We start from the raw sequence: 16,159 nt of genomic DNA, 5'->3' as shown, positions 1-16,159 counted from the left end.
ATTAAGCATCATGATGTTCCTAGACCTCTTACTCTTTTTTTTTTTTTTTTAATTTTTTTTTTCAACGTTTATTTTTGGGACAGAGAGAGACAGAGCATGAACGGGGGAGGGACAGAGAGAGAGGGAGACACAGAATCGGAAACAGGCTCCAGGCTCCGAGCCATCAGCCCAGAGCCCGACGCGGGGCTCCAACTCACGGACCGCGAGATCGTGACCTGGCTGAACTCGGACGCTTAACCGACTACACCACCCAGGCGCCCCCTAGACCTCTTACTCTTAACTTTCATGTCGGTACAAAGTGTTATACTCCTTTGTGGGGCCATTTTTCATGACCACATAGTATCTACTCTTCATGAGAATTCCTACCTACAGGACAATAAGAGAGAGCACAGCATAACTGCTCTGACAAACAAATGCTTCTCAAATTTGACCCCAGAAAAGTTTCTTTTTTTTTTTTAATTTTTTTTTAAGTTTATTTATTTTTGACAGAGACAGAGTGCGAGCATGAGCTGGGGAAGGGGAGAGAGAGAGAGGGAGAAACAGAATCCAAAGCGGGCTCTATGCTCCGAGCTGTCAGCACAGAGCCTGACACGGGGTTCGAACTCATGAACTGTGAGATCGTGACCTGAGCCGAAGTCGGACGCTTAACCGACTGAGCCACCCCAAAAACTTTTTTAAAAATTGCTTCATTTCCTGGGCCCTTGGGTCATTCTCCACGTATAACTGCTACTGCCAAAACCACAAATTCCAAGAATCTACAACACTAGGTCTGAAAGAAGAATGTCTCTATAGTTGACAGGGGCCCAGGGGGACAGTCCACTTATAACTTAAGTATCATTACCTTAGAGGTTAGTTATAAAACCCCTCTAACAGCACGGCACGCTTTACCTGTGCTGCCATCACAAAGAGAGGTACATAAGCTGCCCACTGCAAATGCAAACTCCAAGCCTGGATGGGGAGCTGTTGGTTTGTGACTGCAGGAATTCTCTGGGTGAAATTCCAAACTGGTCCTCTATGCATGGAGACCGAAGAAAGAGGCAGATCACTCCAGATTGGTAGGTGGCAGTTTTAATAAACAAGGGGATTTATGTATGAGGCTTGTCTTCAGAGGCTGCAAGACAAGAAGATCTCTACACCTGCCCGCCAGAATCTTAAAAGAGTTTGTATAAAGGCCTTCACAGGGTTCAGTCACAAATACGGTCCAGATGGTCTCAACAACACATTCCTGTCTCAAGGCTGTGTCCCTGAAGTAGCGTCTAGTATGGGAACAATGGGAAGAACATACATCTCAAAAACAAGGGCGGGGGAAGGAGAATCTTCCAAATGCCCAGGTCCAGTTTGAGGGTTGAGAAGCAGTCATGTGCTCTCAATGACCTCCTTCAACTGAAGCTAAGACAGGAAGGAATAAGCACATGGAAGTAAAAATCCTCACATCCCCTGAGAACCTCTAATGGACTTTCTTGTCTCAAGAATGAGAAAACTGGGAACCTTAAAGAAAGGATTCCACTTAAGTTTCTCGACCACAAGCTCACTGCCGTTCAGGTGCATAAGAGAAGATTGATGTGTGATGCTCGCTTATTTTACTTTGCTAAGAAACCAAACAGCCATGCTTCTCTTATTGAAATTAAAAAAAAAAAAAAATCATTGAGCAAGGACAAAAGACTTACTTGAAGCACAAACTTGCAAGCTCATAATGCCAACGTTTTTAGCCACTATCATTTCACTTATTAATATGGAATGATTTTACCTTTAGTGTAACATAATAAAGACACTATCACACTTTCGATGAATAAATTATTAAATGAGATAATCTCAGGTGTTTTATAGGAAATAAATTAGTAATCAGTGTCTGTTACGAGGACTGCCTGTATTTCACACTGTTACATGTGATTGAAGATAAAGCATAGCTTCTGAAAAGTTCCAAACATTCATGGTAGAGTTGGCCTCCACACTTTTTTTTTAAACCACATATATATTAACAATGTTTTCTTTTGCTGGGATCTTTCAAATTACAGATTTCTTGATAGCAAAGTTGATGTCATACTTTTTCTTCTTTTTTCCCTCAACGCCTCTACCTTGGTAGTGGCTCCCAGGTAATGAATGGGCTTTTTTGTCATATTCGGAGGACTGATTGCACAGCCATTTCGGGTTACCTCAGTTATACAGGAATTTAATTATGACTTCTTTTTCCCTTTTGATCCCATAGAGTCTGTGGTGCAGACAACAATAAAGATATACTAAATATCACATACAGTCCTGGACACTGTTCTAAGGGCTTAAGGTATAATAAATTGTCTAATTCTCACAACCTGCTAAAGTAGATTCCATCATTATCACCCCCAATACTAATGCTATTATCATCTCCCAATTTAGAGATGAGGGAACTGAAGCAGAGGTGCTAATTAATCTGCTAATAAGATGGTCACTCGGCTGCTAAGTGGTTCAAAAGTAGGGCTTGAACGCAGATACATACACTGGTTCCAGAGTCAATGTGCTTAACCACCACACTATAATACCACAGTGGATACTCATCACCACACCTGTGGAAAACTGAAAAATAAATGCAAATAAGAGAGTCCAAAAATTAGCAGGAAGTCCAAGAGACTACTCCTTCTCTCTCCACATTGAACAGGAGCCCAGTCTCCCAGTCTTCTCTCCTCTCTCCCTTCCTCCCTGGGGCTGTTGACTCACAGGTTATTATAAAGAGATCAGCACAGTTGTTTCCCTTAATTCAGAGTGTGATGGAAAATACATTTCTATTTCATATACTAAAGTAGTTGTTAGATCTGTTCCCAGCTATGGAAATTTAGTGTACTAGGGTCACAGAAGTCACTCTAGAGAAGAAATTATTCACAACAAAGTAGTCACGCTGGACAAAAGCTAATATCCTTAATATATCCCAAGTGTAAGCAAACAATAGTTAACCAGGAAAGGCCTGGTACAGATAATTTACAAAAGCAAATGGAAAATAAACCCAAATAAAATTTTTGAATCTCGATAGAAATAAAAGAAATATAAATTAAAGCAATGGGACATCGCATTTTATATTAACTTATCAAAGATTTTTTAAAGGTGATCATCTTCGGTGCTAAGAAAGATGTGAAAACTGTTCTTCCTTGCTGGAGTGTAAATTGATTCAACTTTTCTAGACATCAGCCAGGCTCTAGGTATCTTGAACCTTAAAAAGAGTAATTCCCCTGGATGCTATAGTTTAGATTTATACAAAGAAAATTATCAGATAAGTAAAAGAAATTAATATATAATCAGAGCACTAGTTCTAACAGCAAAATACTAGAAACTTAACCTGTTCAACAATAAGGCAATGGTTATCTAAATTCACTGAAGCTCAAACAATAAAATATTAAGTTGCCACTGAAAAATGTACTTATGCAGGTTTCAGTGAGATGTTTATAATGTAAAGAGGGACATAAGCAACATAAAAATTTGTAATGAGATGACATGTAAATATAAGCGCCCAGCAGTCCCTGGCACATAATAAGAAACTCAGTCTGCCAATGGTAAGTACTGAATCATTTAAAGTATGTAAAAAACTTGGAAACAAGGCTGGAGGAAATGTGGCAAAACAACAGTGGATGCCTCTGGATAAGAATTAAAGATGTTTTATTTCCTGGATCTTTACATTTTGTAATGATTTCATTTCTTTTTCCCATATTTCTCACTTTAGAATGAGATAAAGAATTTAAAACTCATAAGCAAAACAAATAAATGTACTCTTTACTTCTTCACACTGCAGGAACTGACCTCGAAGAATAAGGTCATCCCTGACCCACACATTTTTTTTTCTTCCTCTGTCCACAGTGGGTGGCTCTTTACCAATAGCTACAAAAATCTGCCTGGAAGAAAGCATGGCTGGAGGCAGTGGCAGGTGGAAACAGACTCCCAGAGTCTAGAAACAAGCTGAGAGAGTATGAGTCTCAAGGAAGATAATCAGACAGAAAGCATGCTTTATAAGAAAGGTTCCAAATCTGTGTGTCACAGTTTGAGACAAAATTGGACTATTTTAGGATAGGAACATTGATAAAGGTGACAGGCTTTCTCCACTTAGGAAAGTGTTGCTAGATGAACAAGTAACGTTCAGGAAATATTTCTTAATGATTAAATTACTTATTTATCTATATAGTTTATGTTCATTATGCTCATTACAACATTTATAGGTGTTTTCGTATTCTGGCCTTATGTGTTCAGGATTTAGAAGCTAAGAGGCACTTGGGAGATCATTGACTAAAACCACAAGTTCCTGACATGTTTACAGTGCTGCAAGTTTTCAAGTGCATTACTTATTGAGTTCAAATAAGGGGATGGTTGAGGCCTCAGTGACAAACTCTTCAGTGGGGCTGGAGCCCATTTCTTCTCTTTTTAACCCTACGTGCAAATCTCAACTTGTATAAGCACACTGAGCCTCATTTCCGGTTGTAAAAAAAAATCAAAAAGATAATACATCAAAGGGTGGTTGGGAGGATGGAACAGTTAACATATGCAAAACATTTTAAAAGAATACTTGCAATTAGTAAACAACTACGTATCAACTATTAGGATCATTACTTGAGAATAAAGAAAATCTACCTTACTTTTTAAAGATCTTTAAATCAAGTCTGTCGAACAGTCATAAAATTGAGAGGCAACTATAGACCTGGATATTTAAAGTCCCTTTACTGGGCTTCCTTCCCTCTTATTGTAATGACAACCACTGCTAGTTAAGCTTTTAAATGCTTAACACACCCAAAGACTTCAATAGAAGCCTCACGCGTTTTAAAAAAAAAAAGGTTTCTGGAGTAACCCTTTTCATCTAGCCCTTTTTTCCCCATCGAGCCTCCTAAAACAAGATCATAAAATTCTCAACTTTAAAGCATTTAGTTCCACTGAACTCACTACACCTGAAAAAGTCAATTACCCCAGTTAGAGTGGGCCTAGGATCTTAAATTTTTTTTTACGTTTTATTAACAACACCTGATGAGTAGAAGGAATGGGCAGAAAAACCTTGAAGGTTGTGGCTATCATAAACTATATGATTTTTAAAAATTTATTAATAATTGGGGTAAGTCCAAGTACTAAATGTTCCATTTTTGCAGTTTTAAAATGGTTATTAAAATCGTATTATTTAACTAGTTTAAAAAAAAACAAAACACTGCCAAAGTCAATTAAATTGGCACCTATTTTGCAGCAAAGTCTAAAAGTAGGTCTAGGTGAGCAAGATGCTCTTCGAATACCAAAAAACAGAAAAGAAATGGTCTATAATGGGCTATCAGGTTTCATATTTTGAAAGTCACTTTAGTATCTTTATGTATGTGTGCACTTTTGTAGGTAAATGCCTATATTTTCTTAACAAAGATATATAATAACCATGCATTTCATGGGTCTTTTCAACAGTCTTAAAAGAAAGATGTATACTGTTCCTTAAGAGTTAAGGGATAGTCAATTCAAAAATTCAGTCTTAGAGCTCAAAGGATCAAGTAAAAAACCAAAACATTAGCTCCAAGAATGAGTGTTAATAAAATTAAGGGTTGAGCTAAAACATTTGAAATTTATCTTTAAAAAATGGAGTTACACCTATTTCACTTAAAATATGTGATCCTAAACCTAAGTAAAAACTATGAGGCCCCCTCTCCCAAAATACATTCTATCAGTGATATTCCCCTTATCATTTTGCAATTAGCTACAAAATCTTGAGAAGGAAAAATACTAAAATGGGAAATTCTGAAGGAAATAAAAGTTTTAGAAAAGTGTATGAGTACCCATCCAGCAAAACTGCTTGTAATCAGCATGCCTTATTTATCTCAGGAAAGGTAAGTTTAAATCATTTTCACGTGTACATTTTGGGGGGCAGATAGCCTTAAAGTTAAATTTTAGAAAAATCACTGTGAGTGACTGATTGAACAGAAGTTTTTCCTAAAAATATTTGTCATTCCAATATACTAGGATAAAGAACCCTAAAACTGAAAACTGTGAGTGCTCAGTACAGAAATGAATCAGGAAAAACACAGAAGCCTGAACATAAGAGAACTCCCATGGACCCAATGCTTTGGAATGGTTTTTGCTCAACAAGCTTAAAACTACAAATTCATTTTTGACTCTAGAGCAATAATGTTTTTAAAAAGGACTAATCTATTTCTAAAATAAAATTGTTGAAAGTTACATATAATTAGGGATGCTATTTAAGCTCTGAGTAACTGCCAAAAGTTACCCATTTGTACCCGCCTGTCTACACACACAATCAGAATACAGATAAAGGACAAAGTTATGAGCCTTAACGTTTCAATAAAGCTATGTTACATTTTTGTTCAGATGTTTCTAAGGTTATCAATAGAAATGATATCTGTGGTATAGGTAGTAACTTTTCTAAGTAAATGCCTGTGCTCTTTTAACAAAGGCCGGTAGAAAGTCAATGGGGGCAGGCAGATTTGAAGGTAGGGACTAGAACATTGAACAAGAAAAGGTAAATACTAAAGGAAAATTTGTGGACTTTTGTCTGCTTCTTAGTAATAAAGGGCAGCTCAGCTCACCTAGGTCCATACATGAACAATAAGTGGATCACTGAGATGATGTTTAGATCATTTCAGAAAACAGAGACCTAAAATGTGCAGATCATTGAAGCAAAGATGAATTCTTGAATTAACTGAATAGTACCACGCTCCATTTTGCTTTGTTGGCTAAAGACTGATTGGATGCTTATTTTATGCCATCCTAAGTATTCACCCACCCTTCCCCGCCCTCCACCAGCTTCTCCAGGGTCTAACTTGAAAGAATCTTCTTTTAAGGAAGTATGCAAAGCAACTCTTAGATCTGGAGTGAGTTGACTTTGGAGGTAAATGACAATAGGATCCTGATACCTTTAGAATTATCATCATCTAACATCAAAAGCAACAAGCAACAAGCCTTCTTCACAAAATTTAACAAAAGGCCTTAAGTAAAAATTTTACATCATTTATAACTAATGCTAATATAGAGATGGATAATATGATCATAAAATAATTTCCATTATCCCTGGGAATCCTAAAACACTTTGGTGTTTAAGACTGCATGAAAATACAACATTTTTAAAAAGACACATGAAACTTCAGATCACAGTTCCCACACATTTTATTACTTTCTAACACTGTAAAGTAGGTCATATTTCTCTTCTCTGTGCATTTTATCAGACTTCTCATTTTTTTTTTTTTTTTTAATATTTGTTAATGTTTATTTGTTTTGGAGAGAGCGCGCACAAGCAGGGGAGGGGCAGAGTAAGAGGGAGACACAGAATCTGAAGCGGGCTGCAGGCTCCAGGCTCCGAGCTGTCAGCACAGAGCCTGACTTGGAGTTCGAACCCATGAACTGTGAGACTGTGACCTGAGCCCCAGTCAGTTAACCAACTGAGCCACCCAGGCGACCCTCAGTCCTCTCATTCTTAACCTAGTAAATATTAGGCCAATATCCCAGTGCTTTCTAAAGTTTATTGAATGACATGCTAAATTCCTCACACTTAGGACTTCTCAATCCTAAGGCTAATATGAGCTGTGATTCCCCAAAGTGGAAGGAAGCAGGAGTATTATGTGGACATAGTATTTTCCTAGATAGCTGACCAAATTTGTATTTGCTGTAGTGGCAGATTAAATGAGACTCTGGCCTTTCCTGTTTCATGGGAGTAGACTGCAGTATTCTCCAGTCATTTTTCTTATAAATGAATACAGTCTTATAAATGAATACAGAACATCTCAAGGATTCTAGGGATTGATGCAGAACAGTTGTCACTACAGAAAAAAACAACAGCTTAATCCTATGCCTGCATTTTAGAAGTTTGACACACATGATGCTGTTTTGAGTAATATACTCACACACAGGCTTACAATATTTTTATGTTCTTTAATACATAAATTGTCCGTCATGTTACTTTCTAAACCTCACATATAAGAAGGTATAGATGTACAATTCCTTTTAAATAGTGTTTCTTCTCTTTTTGTTTCCTTAGTAAAAACCAATTTGTAGATAAAAAGGTTTTCTTAAATACTGAATCCTAAAATTGCCTACACTATCTTATAGATCCTAAAATACAAAACACAAAATATAAACAATAAAACCCTTATAACCAACGCCACCGTGGGGGGAGTGGAAAGGAGAAAGTCAGAAAAATATACAAAGCAGTGAAAGGCTGGATGTGTGAAAGATGCCAAAGGGGAGCGGGGGAGGGTTTCATGAGGTTCTAGGCAAGGCCTGTGATGACGTCACCTCACATCCATAATGTTACAGCAGTCAGCACAGGCCTCCTGCTTTCCTATTGGTGAACACCGTGTCAGCCGACATCAGAAGATAATCATCATTGGCCAGACAATTACAACTGGAGCAACTAGCGTCCACCGCTGTTAGCACAAACCTGGCAGGCTGCTGAAAGAGAAGGCAGAGCCCAGCTGCCCTTCTCACTCAATGAATTTTTATGTCGCCTTGCCTTACCAGTCACCATGTGATTTCGCTTCCTTGCAGGCAGCACTTATAAATTAAATCAGCTATTAGTGAAAATAACAGGTAAAGTCCAGACATCTCATTAAGGAACAAAATGCCTTTCTTTTCAATGTTGTAAAATCACAGGGCTTTTCAGTGTAAAATTGGAAGTCAAAAATGCTATTGAGGCTAAAAGCATGCATTTTGCTCTACCTCTACCTCGTCTAATAAAATATCATCTACCAGATAATATTACCCACGGTATTTTTAACTTGACATGTAGTTTCAAGATGAGGTTTCAGGATGATTCTCCAAGGGAAATATATTTATTACTTTGCATTTCAATTGCTTATCTAATTTATTATACATGAAACTATTTGCTAGAAAATTAAAAAGGTCTATAGTATTTATCCTGTGTTTAAGACGACTATAGGGTTAATAATTTGTAAAAAGCAGCAATAAATAAACTTGATAAACTTGCCACAATTGAACAGTTTGGTGTTTATACAAGTACCACTCCAAAAATAAGGGGATCATAACATTAGTATGTATTAAGGTAATGAATAGGGATTATTTAAGCTCCTTTTAAATAATACTAAGTAGTGTAGACAGCATACTGACAAAACAGCACGCCTGGCCTTTCTCATAATTCTTCAAAAGACCATGTAGCTCATTTTTGAGAGATAAGTTCTAAATCTAGAAATTAATAAGATTTGTTTGAGGCTACGTCTAAGACATTTTTTTTTTTAATTTTTTTTTTCAACGTTTATTTATTTTTGGGACAGAGAGAGACAGAGCATGAACGGGGGAGGGGCAGAGAGAGAAGGAGACACAGAATCGGAAACAGGCTCCAGGCTCTGAGCCATCAGCCCAGAGCCTGACGCGGGGCTCGAACTCACAGAGTGCGAGATCGTGACCTGGCTGAAGTCGGACGCTTAACCGACTGCGCCACCCAGGCGCCCCTGTCTAAGACATTTTTAAGGACAAGTGCAAATGATTGCTCAAAAGACAGAGTAGATGTTTCACAACATTGTGTGTTTCCTCCAGAAACTATTTCAAGCCATTTTGAGTCCTGGAAAAGATAAGGCTCTGGTTTCCTAAACTTCCTCTAGCCCCAAGAGGGTCTAAGCCTTGGTTATAGAGCTCCCTTCTATTAACAAGGGAAATGAAAAGAAAATCATTTTCTTACACACCTTGTTCAAGACATTTTTGCGGTTGGGATTTTGGTGAGGAGGGCTTATAAAATTGGGCCCCTGTGATATTGGGAGAAATGCACACCCTCTGGGGTAAAAGGAGATAGCAAGACAATTAAGGTCAGGTAGACGTGCAAGGAAAGAGTAACAGCTAGCAGGATTTTTGACTGCAATATGCAAGCCAAGAACATAGGGTCAACCAAGAAAAAGGAACGGAAAAATCCCAATATAGGACTAGGATGCAGTATTCAAATGCAGTGGGAAGACCAAACCTGTTAAGCTTCAGGTATTAACAGGTAGTGCTGGCAATAAAATGGGCACCAATCATCATTTTAACTCACTGGATAAGCATTTTCTCCAGCATCTGCGTCGTACGAAGCACTCTTCAACGTGCTCCGTATAATCACGAGTGGAATGGGACAAGAACCATGCCCTAAAGAGCTGATGAGGCACAGAGAAGGCACAGACATACTCGCAAATATTCATGTATATAAGTAAGAGCCAGGAAAGATGTTGCCATTAGAAAGGTCTGTAAAAAGCTGTAAGAAAACCGTGGTCAAGACTCAACAGGAGAAAACAGCTTGGCGCATTTTTGCCATTTTCAGTTCCGGGGAGGGCTAGGCCCTGTCTGGTTCAGTGTGTACTTGTTGAGTGAATGGAAAGAAGAGGCGGGAAATGGTTACCTGGAGAAGCAACAGAAAGTGGCCTCAGAGAAAAGGCAACCAGTAAATAAGAGGCAATATCCACCGCTGTGGTGCAAGGGAGGGCTGGCCCACCGGGAATGGGGGCAGCCACTGCGAGGGGACGCCGGCTCCAGATAGGCAGGTTCAATAAAGGTGCAGCAAGTAGGAGACAAGGCGGACTGGAAAACACAGAGAACACAGCGCTAATGGGGGAAGAAGATGCGCTCGAGTGGTGTGGCAAGAGAACATGACAAACAGCTGCAGAGAAGACCCGGCCCCTCAGCTGCCCCGCGGCGCAGCTTCCAGCGCCTGCGGCCTCGGGCCCCCGCCCCCGCCCCGCCTTCCGCGCCACCCTCAACGCTGGAGGAGGAAGTGCCTCCGGAGAAGGTCCCCAGGCCGCCGAGGCCGAGAGGGGGTGGCTTCCCCAGGCGCCAAGACCCTTCAGTGTCTGCACTCCTACAGAATCGAGCCTCCCCGGTGTTCAACCACCTTCCGGACCCATCTTCGGCGCTCTCCGGCCTCGCCGGCCCAGGAGGGGATCCAGCCCCGCGCCCCAAGTGCCTGCCGCACTTCCTGGGCTTCCGAGAAGATCGTGTCCCCCAGCTGGCTTCCGGGTCTGGCCAGACGCGGCCCTCGGACCCCCTCACGCCCCGCACCCTGTGCAGTCCCCCAGCCAAGCCTCAGCGGGTGTGGGTGCTCCGGGCCCTCCACGCTCGTCCCCAACAGGCCGGGCCCAGCCGGCGCGCTGGGCGCAGGGGGCGGGCTCCGCACGCCTGCAGCCGCAAATGGCCAGCGGGCCTCGGGTGGGCCCGCGGGGCGGGAGGAGGGGGGCGCGGCGGCCCAGCCTCCCGAGGCCAGTTGCAACTCCTGGGGACCGGAGTAAAGGAAGTTGAACCTCCTTCCACCAGCTCCGGCCCGCGGCACCCCCTCCTACAGCACCAGCCAGCCCTGACCCCCCGGCGCGCCGGCGTCTCTGGTTTCCCATTGAGGAGATGGGGGAGGGAAGGCCGGTCGAGACCGCGCGGGGCACGCGCGCTAGAGCACGCGGCGGCGGGCGAGATCCCTTGGCGCCGGAGAGCCTCTCCGCCCGACCCTCCCATCGAGCACCCAGGAGGCTGCAGGCCACTGCCCAGCTCCGGGGTGCGTTGAGCTTGCACTTTACTGATAGCCAGACCCGGGTTTATAGGGAGGAAGGGAATGTCTGCCACAGGAGCTCGGTCTACAAGGAAGAAGCGAGATGAACACACCCTCCCCTGTTAAATATTGCAAGGTGACATAGGATCGCCTCCCACACTGGGATTTTCAAAAGGACTGGCGGAGGAAACAGTAAACAAGAAAGACTCTTTCCCTATTGGAAGTTTTTTCTGGGGAAAGGCCCCCAAGGACTCTGCGGACCGAGGGGTTTTTAATCTGTGTCTCCACTCCAATCAACAGCTTCCTACTGAATTAGAACGGAGTGTGTCCAAAAGGCGTTTCCGTAAAACAGAAACTTAATAATGGCGTGGCTCCACTCGCTGGGGTTCATTCATTTTTATTACCGTTTTCATTGTCCCCTCCCCCCCCGTCGCCCCCGCCTCTTAATGAAACCGGAAAGGGATCCGCGCCGGGAAAGGGGTCCAGGAAAGGAGAAATCCGGCCAGGGAGCGGTAGAGAGTAGGGCAATGAAGTAGGAGGTCTGCAAGGAGAAAGGAAGGACACGAGGGATGGGGAGAGGGCGAGGACTAGAGCGCGCAGGCGAGAGAGGGTTAAACGGAGCAGGAGATCGGGTCCTTCCTTCACTGCCTTTCACACTCAGCTTGCTGGAGGCCAAGCGAGAAAATCCAAAGCTAGGTGAAAACCAGAAGGTTGCACAGGTAGGGAATCTGGACTGTGGCATCTCTCCCGCCTTCCCAGTCGCGCAGACATCTACTCTATACACACACATGTATGATCTACGTTATATAATCTGTTAAAGATGTATGTGTAGCGACGGTTCACACAGGGGCACTCACAGACCCACGCGCTTCATGCAGCCCCAGTGGCTCCTGCACCCGGGAGACCGGAGAACTCAGCCACCACCTCTCTGCTGCCCGCGATTCATCGCTCCATTCACGCCCCGGACAGAAAATACCGACATTAAGGCACACAGCGGGGACGCGCAGGGCTCCCGGGAAGAGTATCACGCGAAAGCATCACCTACCAGTTTTCCTGCATCCACTGGATGGCTTCATTCTCGTTGAACTGCTTTTCGAATTCATATTCTTGTAAAGTCAACACTGACATGTTCATTGGGGCTGATCTTCGGAGTCGCTACGTGCTCTCTACACAAAATAAAATAATCTGTAAAGCGCTTGATTTCGAGTGCTCTCCTGTGGATTTTCCCCACCCACCCCCCCTAGGTTTTCCCCTCGCCGCTGGGTCTCCGGCGGCCGGCCTCTCTCAGCCTCTCTCAGCTACATCCAGGGTTGAGCATTGCCTGTGCCACGGCTCCCAGCTCCTAGCTCTGGGGTTCTCCTCCTCCCGGCGTCCGCATCCACCGTCGGAGGAAATGAATGCCTTGCGGTCTTAGTGCCCGCACGTTTGTCCATCACCCTTTCTACTTGTCTACAGGGAAATCTCCTCCCCCTCGTGCGATCGGAAAATTAACCCTTAGCGAGAGAGAGCGAGACCTCTCGGCCTGAGGGGGTGTTTTGCTGACGCGAAGGTGCCTAGGGGCGTGGAGGAAGGGCGCCGAGGAGGAAGTCGCCTCGAGGTCATCCACAATTCCCAGTCCCAACCTCGTGGGCAGCCTAGCCTGGCCTTTGAGTGTAGTTTCCTCGTGCGGGGCGCAGCCCCTAGGCGCGCGGACCCGCGAGCTTGGCTACTAGATGAGAAAGAAATAGTAAAACCTGCCGGCTGTCTCGCCAGCAGAACTCCAGGCAGGTTTGCGCTGAGATCACACGTGAAAGGAATGCGCTTCCCACCTCCTTGCTCCTGCCGTACCCTCGGGGTCCCCCACCCGCGGCTTTGACTCACCTAAACCCGCGGCGCGGCAGCCCGCAGAGCTCTGCTCAATCACCAGCGGGCTGGGGATGCGGAGGATGAAGGGGTGGAAAGTGGAGAGTGACTAGTAGCCGGAAGAGGGAGAGAGGATAAGTGGAAGAGTTAGGTTCGGGGAGAGGTACAGTTAATGAACCGAGACAAAGGGGGTAAGGAAGTTAGCAGATAGAAGAACTAGACCTACTGGTCCAATGCAAAAACTTCATTTGTATGCCTGAGAAATTTCGTTTTATACAGATGCAACAGAATCGTGTTGAGGGGAAGGCTAAGTGTAATGTTGACCCCCTACTGAACCCCCAGTCTCACAGCCATGTCCTAAACTCAGCGTCTATCTACATCCCCTCTTTTCTTTTCGGAAGGAAAAGGAGTTTCTACTCAGTCCATCCCTCCACTGATTCTCCACAAGTTTGGAAAAATGAGACATATGAGACATGGAGGTATCTAATAATTAATCTATGAATGTAATTGTAAGCTTAAAATATAATAAGGAACCTATGCTTTAAAAATTAGTTGGACATTATGACCAAGAAGAAAATTCCCTTCTTCTGGTGCCCAATTTCCCCACCACACCTCTAGTCTAAGGAGAGGGTATTTTCATTCAAAGTCAGGTTGCTTGGAATGTCTGAAAAGTGGGAACTGGGAGTAATATCTCTAAAAGAGCAAGGTATAATAAGAAATTAAGGAAAGCATTGTAAAAATCCAGTACAATTGGGGCACCTGGGTGGCTCAGTCGGTTAAGCAGTTGACTTCAGCTCAGGTCATGATCTCACAGTTCATGAGTTCGAGCCCCACTTTGGGCTCTGTGCTGACAGCTCAGAGCCTGGAGCCTGCTTCAGATTCTGTGTCTCCCTCTCTCTGCCTCTCCCCCACTCGTACTCTCTCTCTCTCAAAGGTAAATAAAACATTTAAAAAAAAAAAAAAAGGATAAAAATCCAGTACAATATTATGTAAATCAAAGAGCTAGACTGGTTGATTAGCAAATTAATTTATAAGTTGATCCTCCCATAGATTTCATGTATAGACTTTCCTCATATCTCCATTTAAGAGTTGTCATTCCAGATATTTATGCAGTATAAGTCAGAGTGAATTTAGAAATAAAGCCCAGGGGGCACTTGTGTGATTCCGTTGTGCTTGGGACTTGGGCTAAGGTCGTGACCTTCCTGAGTTCAAGCTCCACACCATGCTCACTGCTGTCAGGGAGAACCCGGCTTGGGATTCTCTGTCCCCCTCTCTCTGCCCGCCCCCCCCCCCCCCCCAGCTTGTGCTCTCTCAAACACAACTAAAACTTTAAAAATAAATAAATAAAAATAAATCCCAGGCCAAAAAGCTTGGAGACATTGACCTAGAAGATGGGTGAGAGATAAAGATTTTACTAGTACCTGGGACTGTGAGCATCAATAAATATTTGTAAAGTGAATCATTTTCATTAAATAAATGAAAAAAAGGAGGGAAGTGAGAAAGGAATCAAATTCCAGCAAACGTTTTATTGCATATTGCAAGGATAAGTCTTTTTTGTCTTAAAAAGATTGACTTTTCAAGTTCCATACTCTTACTAGTTATGACATCAGTTTCCAACCAGTATGAAAAATTCTCATTTACTATCTTTCTTACTTAAATAACAGTTTTTATCGCCTGTTTATTTTTCAAAGATGGATATGAGGTTATGTTAGAAACAAATATCTGATTTGTTCTTAACAGGGTCTAAAGAAAAGTTACTCCAAAAAAGGAGATAGTTCCCCATTTTTTACCTTTAAAATGGACAATTAGAAAAAATGGTAAATGCTCGATAGTACTAAGTGGTGCTCTTCCAGGGTTTTCAGGCACTGTCAGTGACAGTAACAACTGGCGACTCTTTCTGGAAAGCAATTTGGCCACCTCTCTGATCATTTTAAACCCATTCATCCTCTGACCATTTATTCACCGGATATTCCTCGAGACTGCGCTCTTCTGAGCTCTTGAGACTCAGTGGAGAAGAAAAAAGATAGGGCTCTTGCTCTTTTGGAGCTCACATTTCAGAGGGGAAGACAGAACAATTTCATGTAGAGTGAAGTGCTAAGATGAAAATAAATCAGTATGATGTGAAGGGGTGGAAATGCTCATTTAAGCTCTTTAGGCCTCACAGAGGAGGTGCCTTTGAATTGAAACCAAAATGACAGAGGCAGCCACCTCTCACAGCAGGTTGTAAGAAGCAAGAGCAAGTACAAAGGACCTGGGGTAAGGAATGAGTGTGCAGGTTTAAGGGCAAAAGGCTATAAATTAAGAGTAACTGCCAGGCTAAAGAGACAGACACTCCAAGTCTGGAAAACCTGGTAAATCAAGATAAGATAATTTGGCTTAGATTCTACCTGCAGTGGACAGGGGAGTATTACAGGGTTATTACCTGGGGAATCTTGCATAATAATCGCTAGTATTTCTGCAACTAGGAGCTTAGTCTGAAATACACTTGCAAAAACATTCTAGACGTATGTGTGAGATATTATTCAGCACCGTAATAACAAAACACTGGAAATAATGGGGGTTGCTTAGCTAAATGATGGTGTATCCTTATAATGGTATATTGTAAAGCTTTTTTTTAAAAAAAAGGAATGGTTCTGTAGGTTGTAATATTGAAAGATTCCAGATTATCTTTAAGAAAAATAAAAAAGCAAGGCAGCACATCATGTATAGTGTTACACTGAGAAAAACATCTACAATTGCATGGTGTTTGTTAGTTTGTTGTTGTTCTCTGGAAAGACAAACAAGAATTTGTTGGTGATGTATGTTTGGAGGAAGACCTGGCAGCAAAATAAGGAAAGTTCTAAAAGGTGCCTGGGTGGCTCAGTCGGGTGAGTC

At 42.7% G+C, this 16,159-nt stretch overlaps 1 protein-coding gene across 5 annotated transcripts in view; it reads right to left on the bottom strand.

Annotated features, from left to right (window-relative positions):
• The window catches only part of ELOVL6 (ELOVL fatty acid elongase 6), a 147,289-nt gene extending 133,865 nt beyond the window's left edge, over positions 1-13,424 (bottom strand). For 2 of the 5 annotated variants that reach the window (XM_047856479.1, XM_047856483.1), the window contains exons 1-2: positions 12,765-12,908; positions 12,489-12,609 (exon numbers count right to left, since the gene is read on the bottom strand). In XM_047856479.1, the coding sequence (XP_047712435.1) occupies positions 12,489-12,577 (89 nt within the window). In that variant the 5' untranslated portion in view covers positions 12,578-12,609; positions 12,765-12,908. Of the gene's footprint in view, positions 1-12,488; positions 12,665-12,764; positions 12,909-12,957; positions 13,079-13,303 lie in introns of those variants that run through there. The other 3 variants (XM_047856481.1, XM_047856482.1, XM_047856480.1) reach the window with 3 other exon arrangements.
• Positions 13,425-16,159: the final 2,735 nt, after the last annotated feature.

Source organism: Prionailurus viverrinus, chromosome B1 (assembly GCF_022837055.1).
Source record: "Prionailurus viverrinus isolate Anna chromosome B1, UM_Priviv_1.0, whole genome shotgun sequence".
Classification (NCBI taxonomy): domain Eukaryota; kingdom Metazoa; phylum Chordata; class Mammalia; order Carnivora; family Felidae; genus Prionailurus; species Prionailurus viverrinus.
This window is presented reverse-complemented; position numbering and strand designations above follow the sequence as displayed.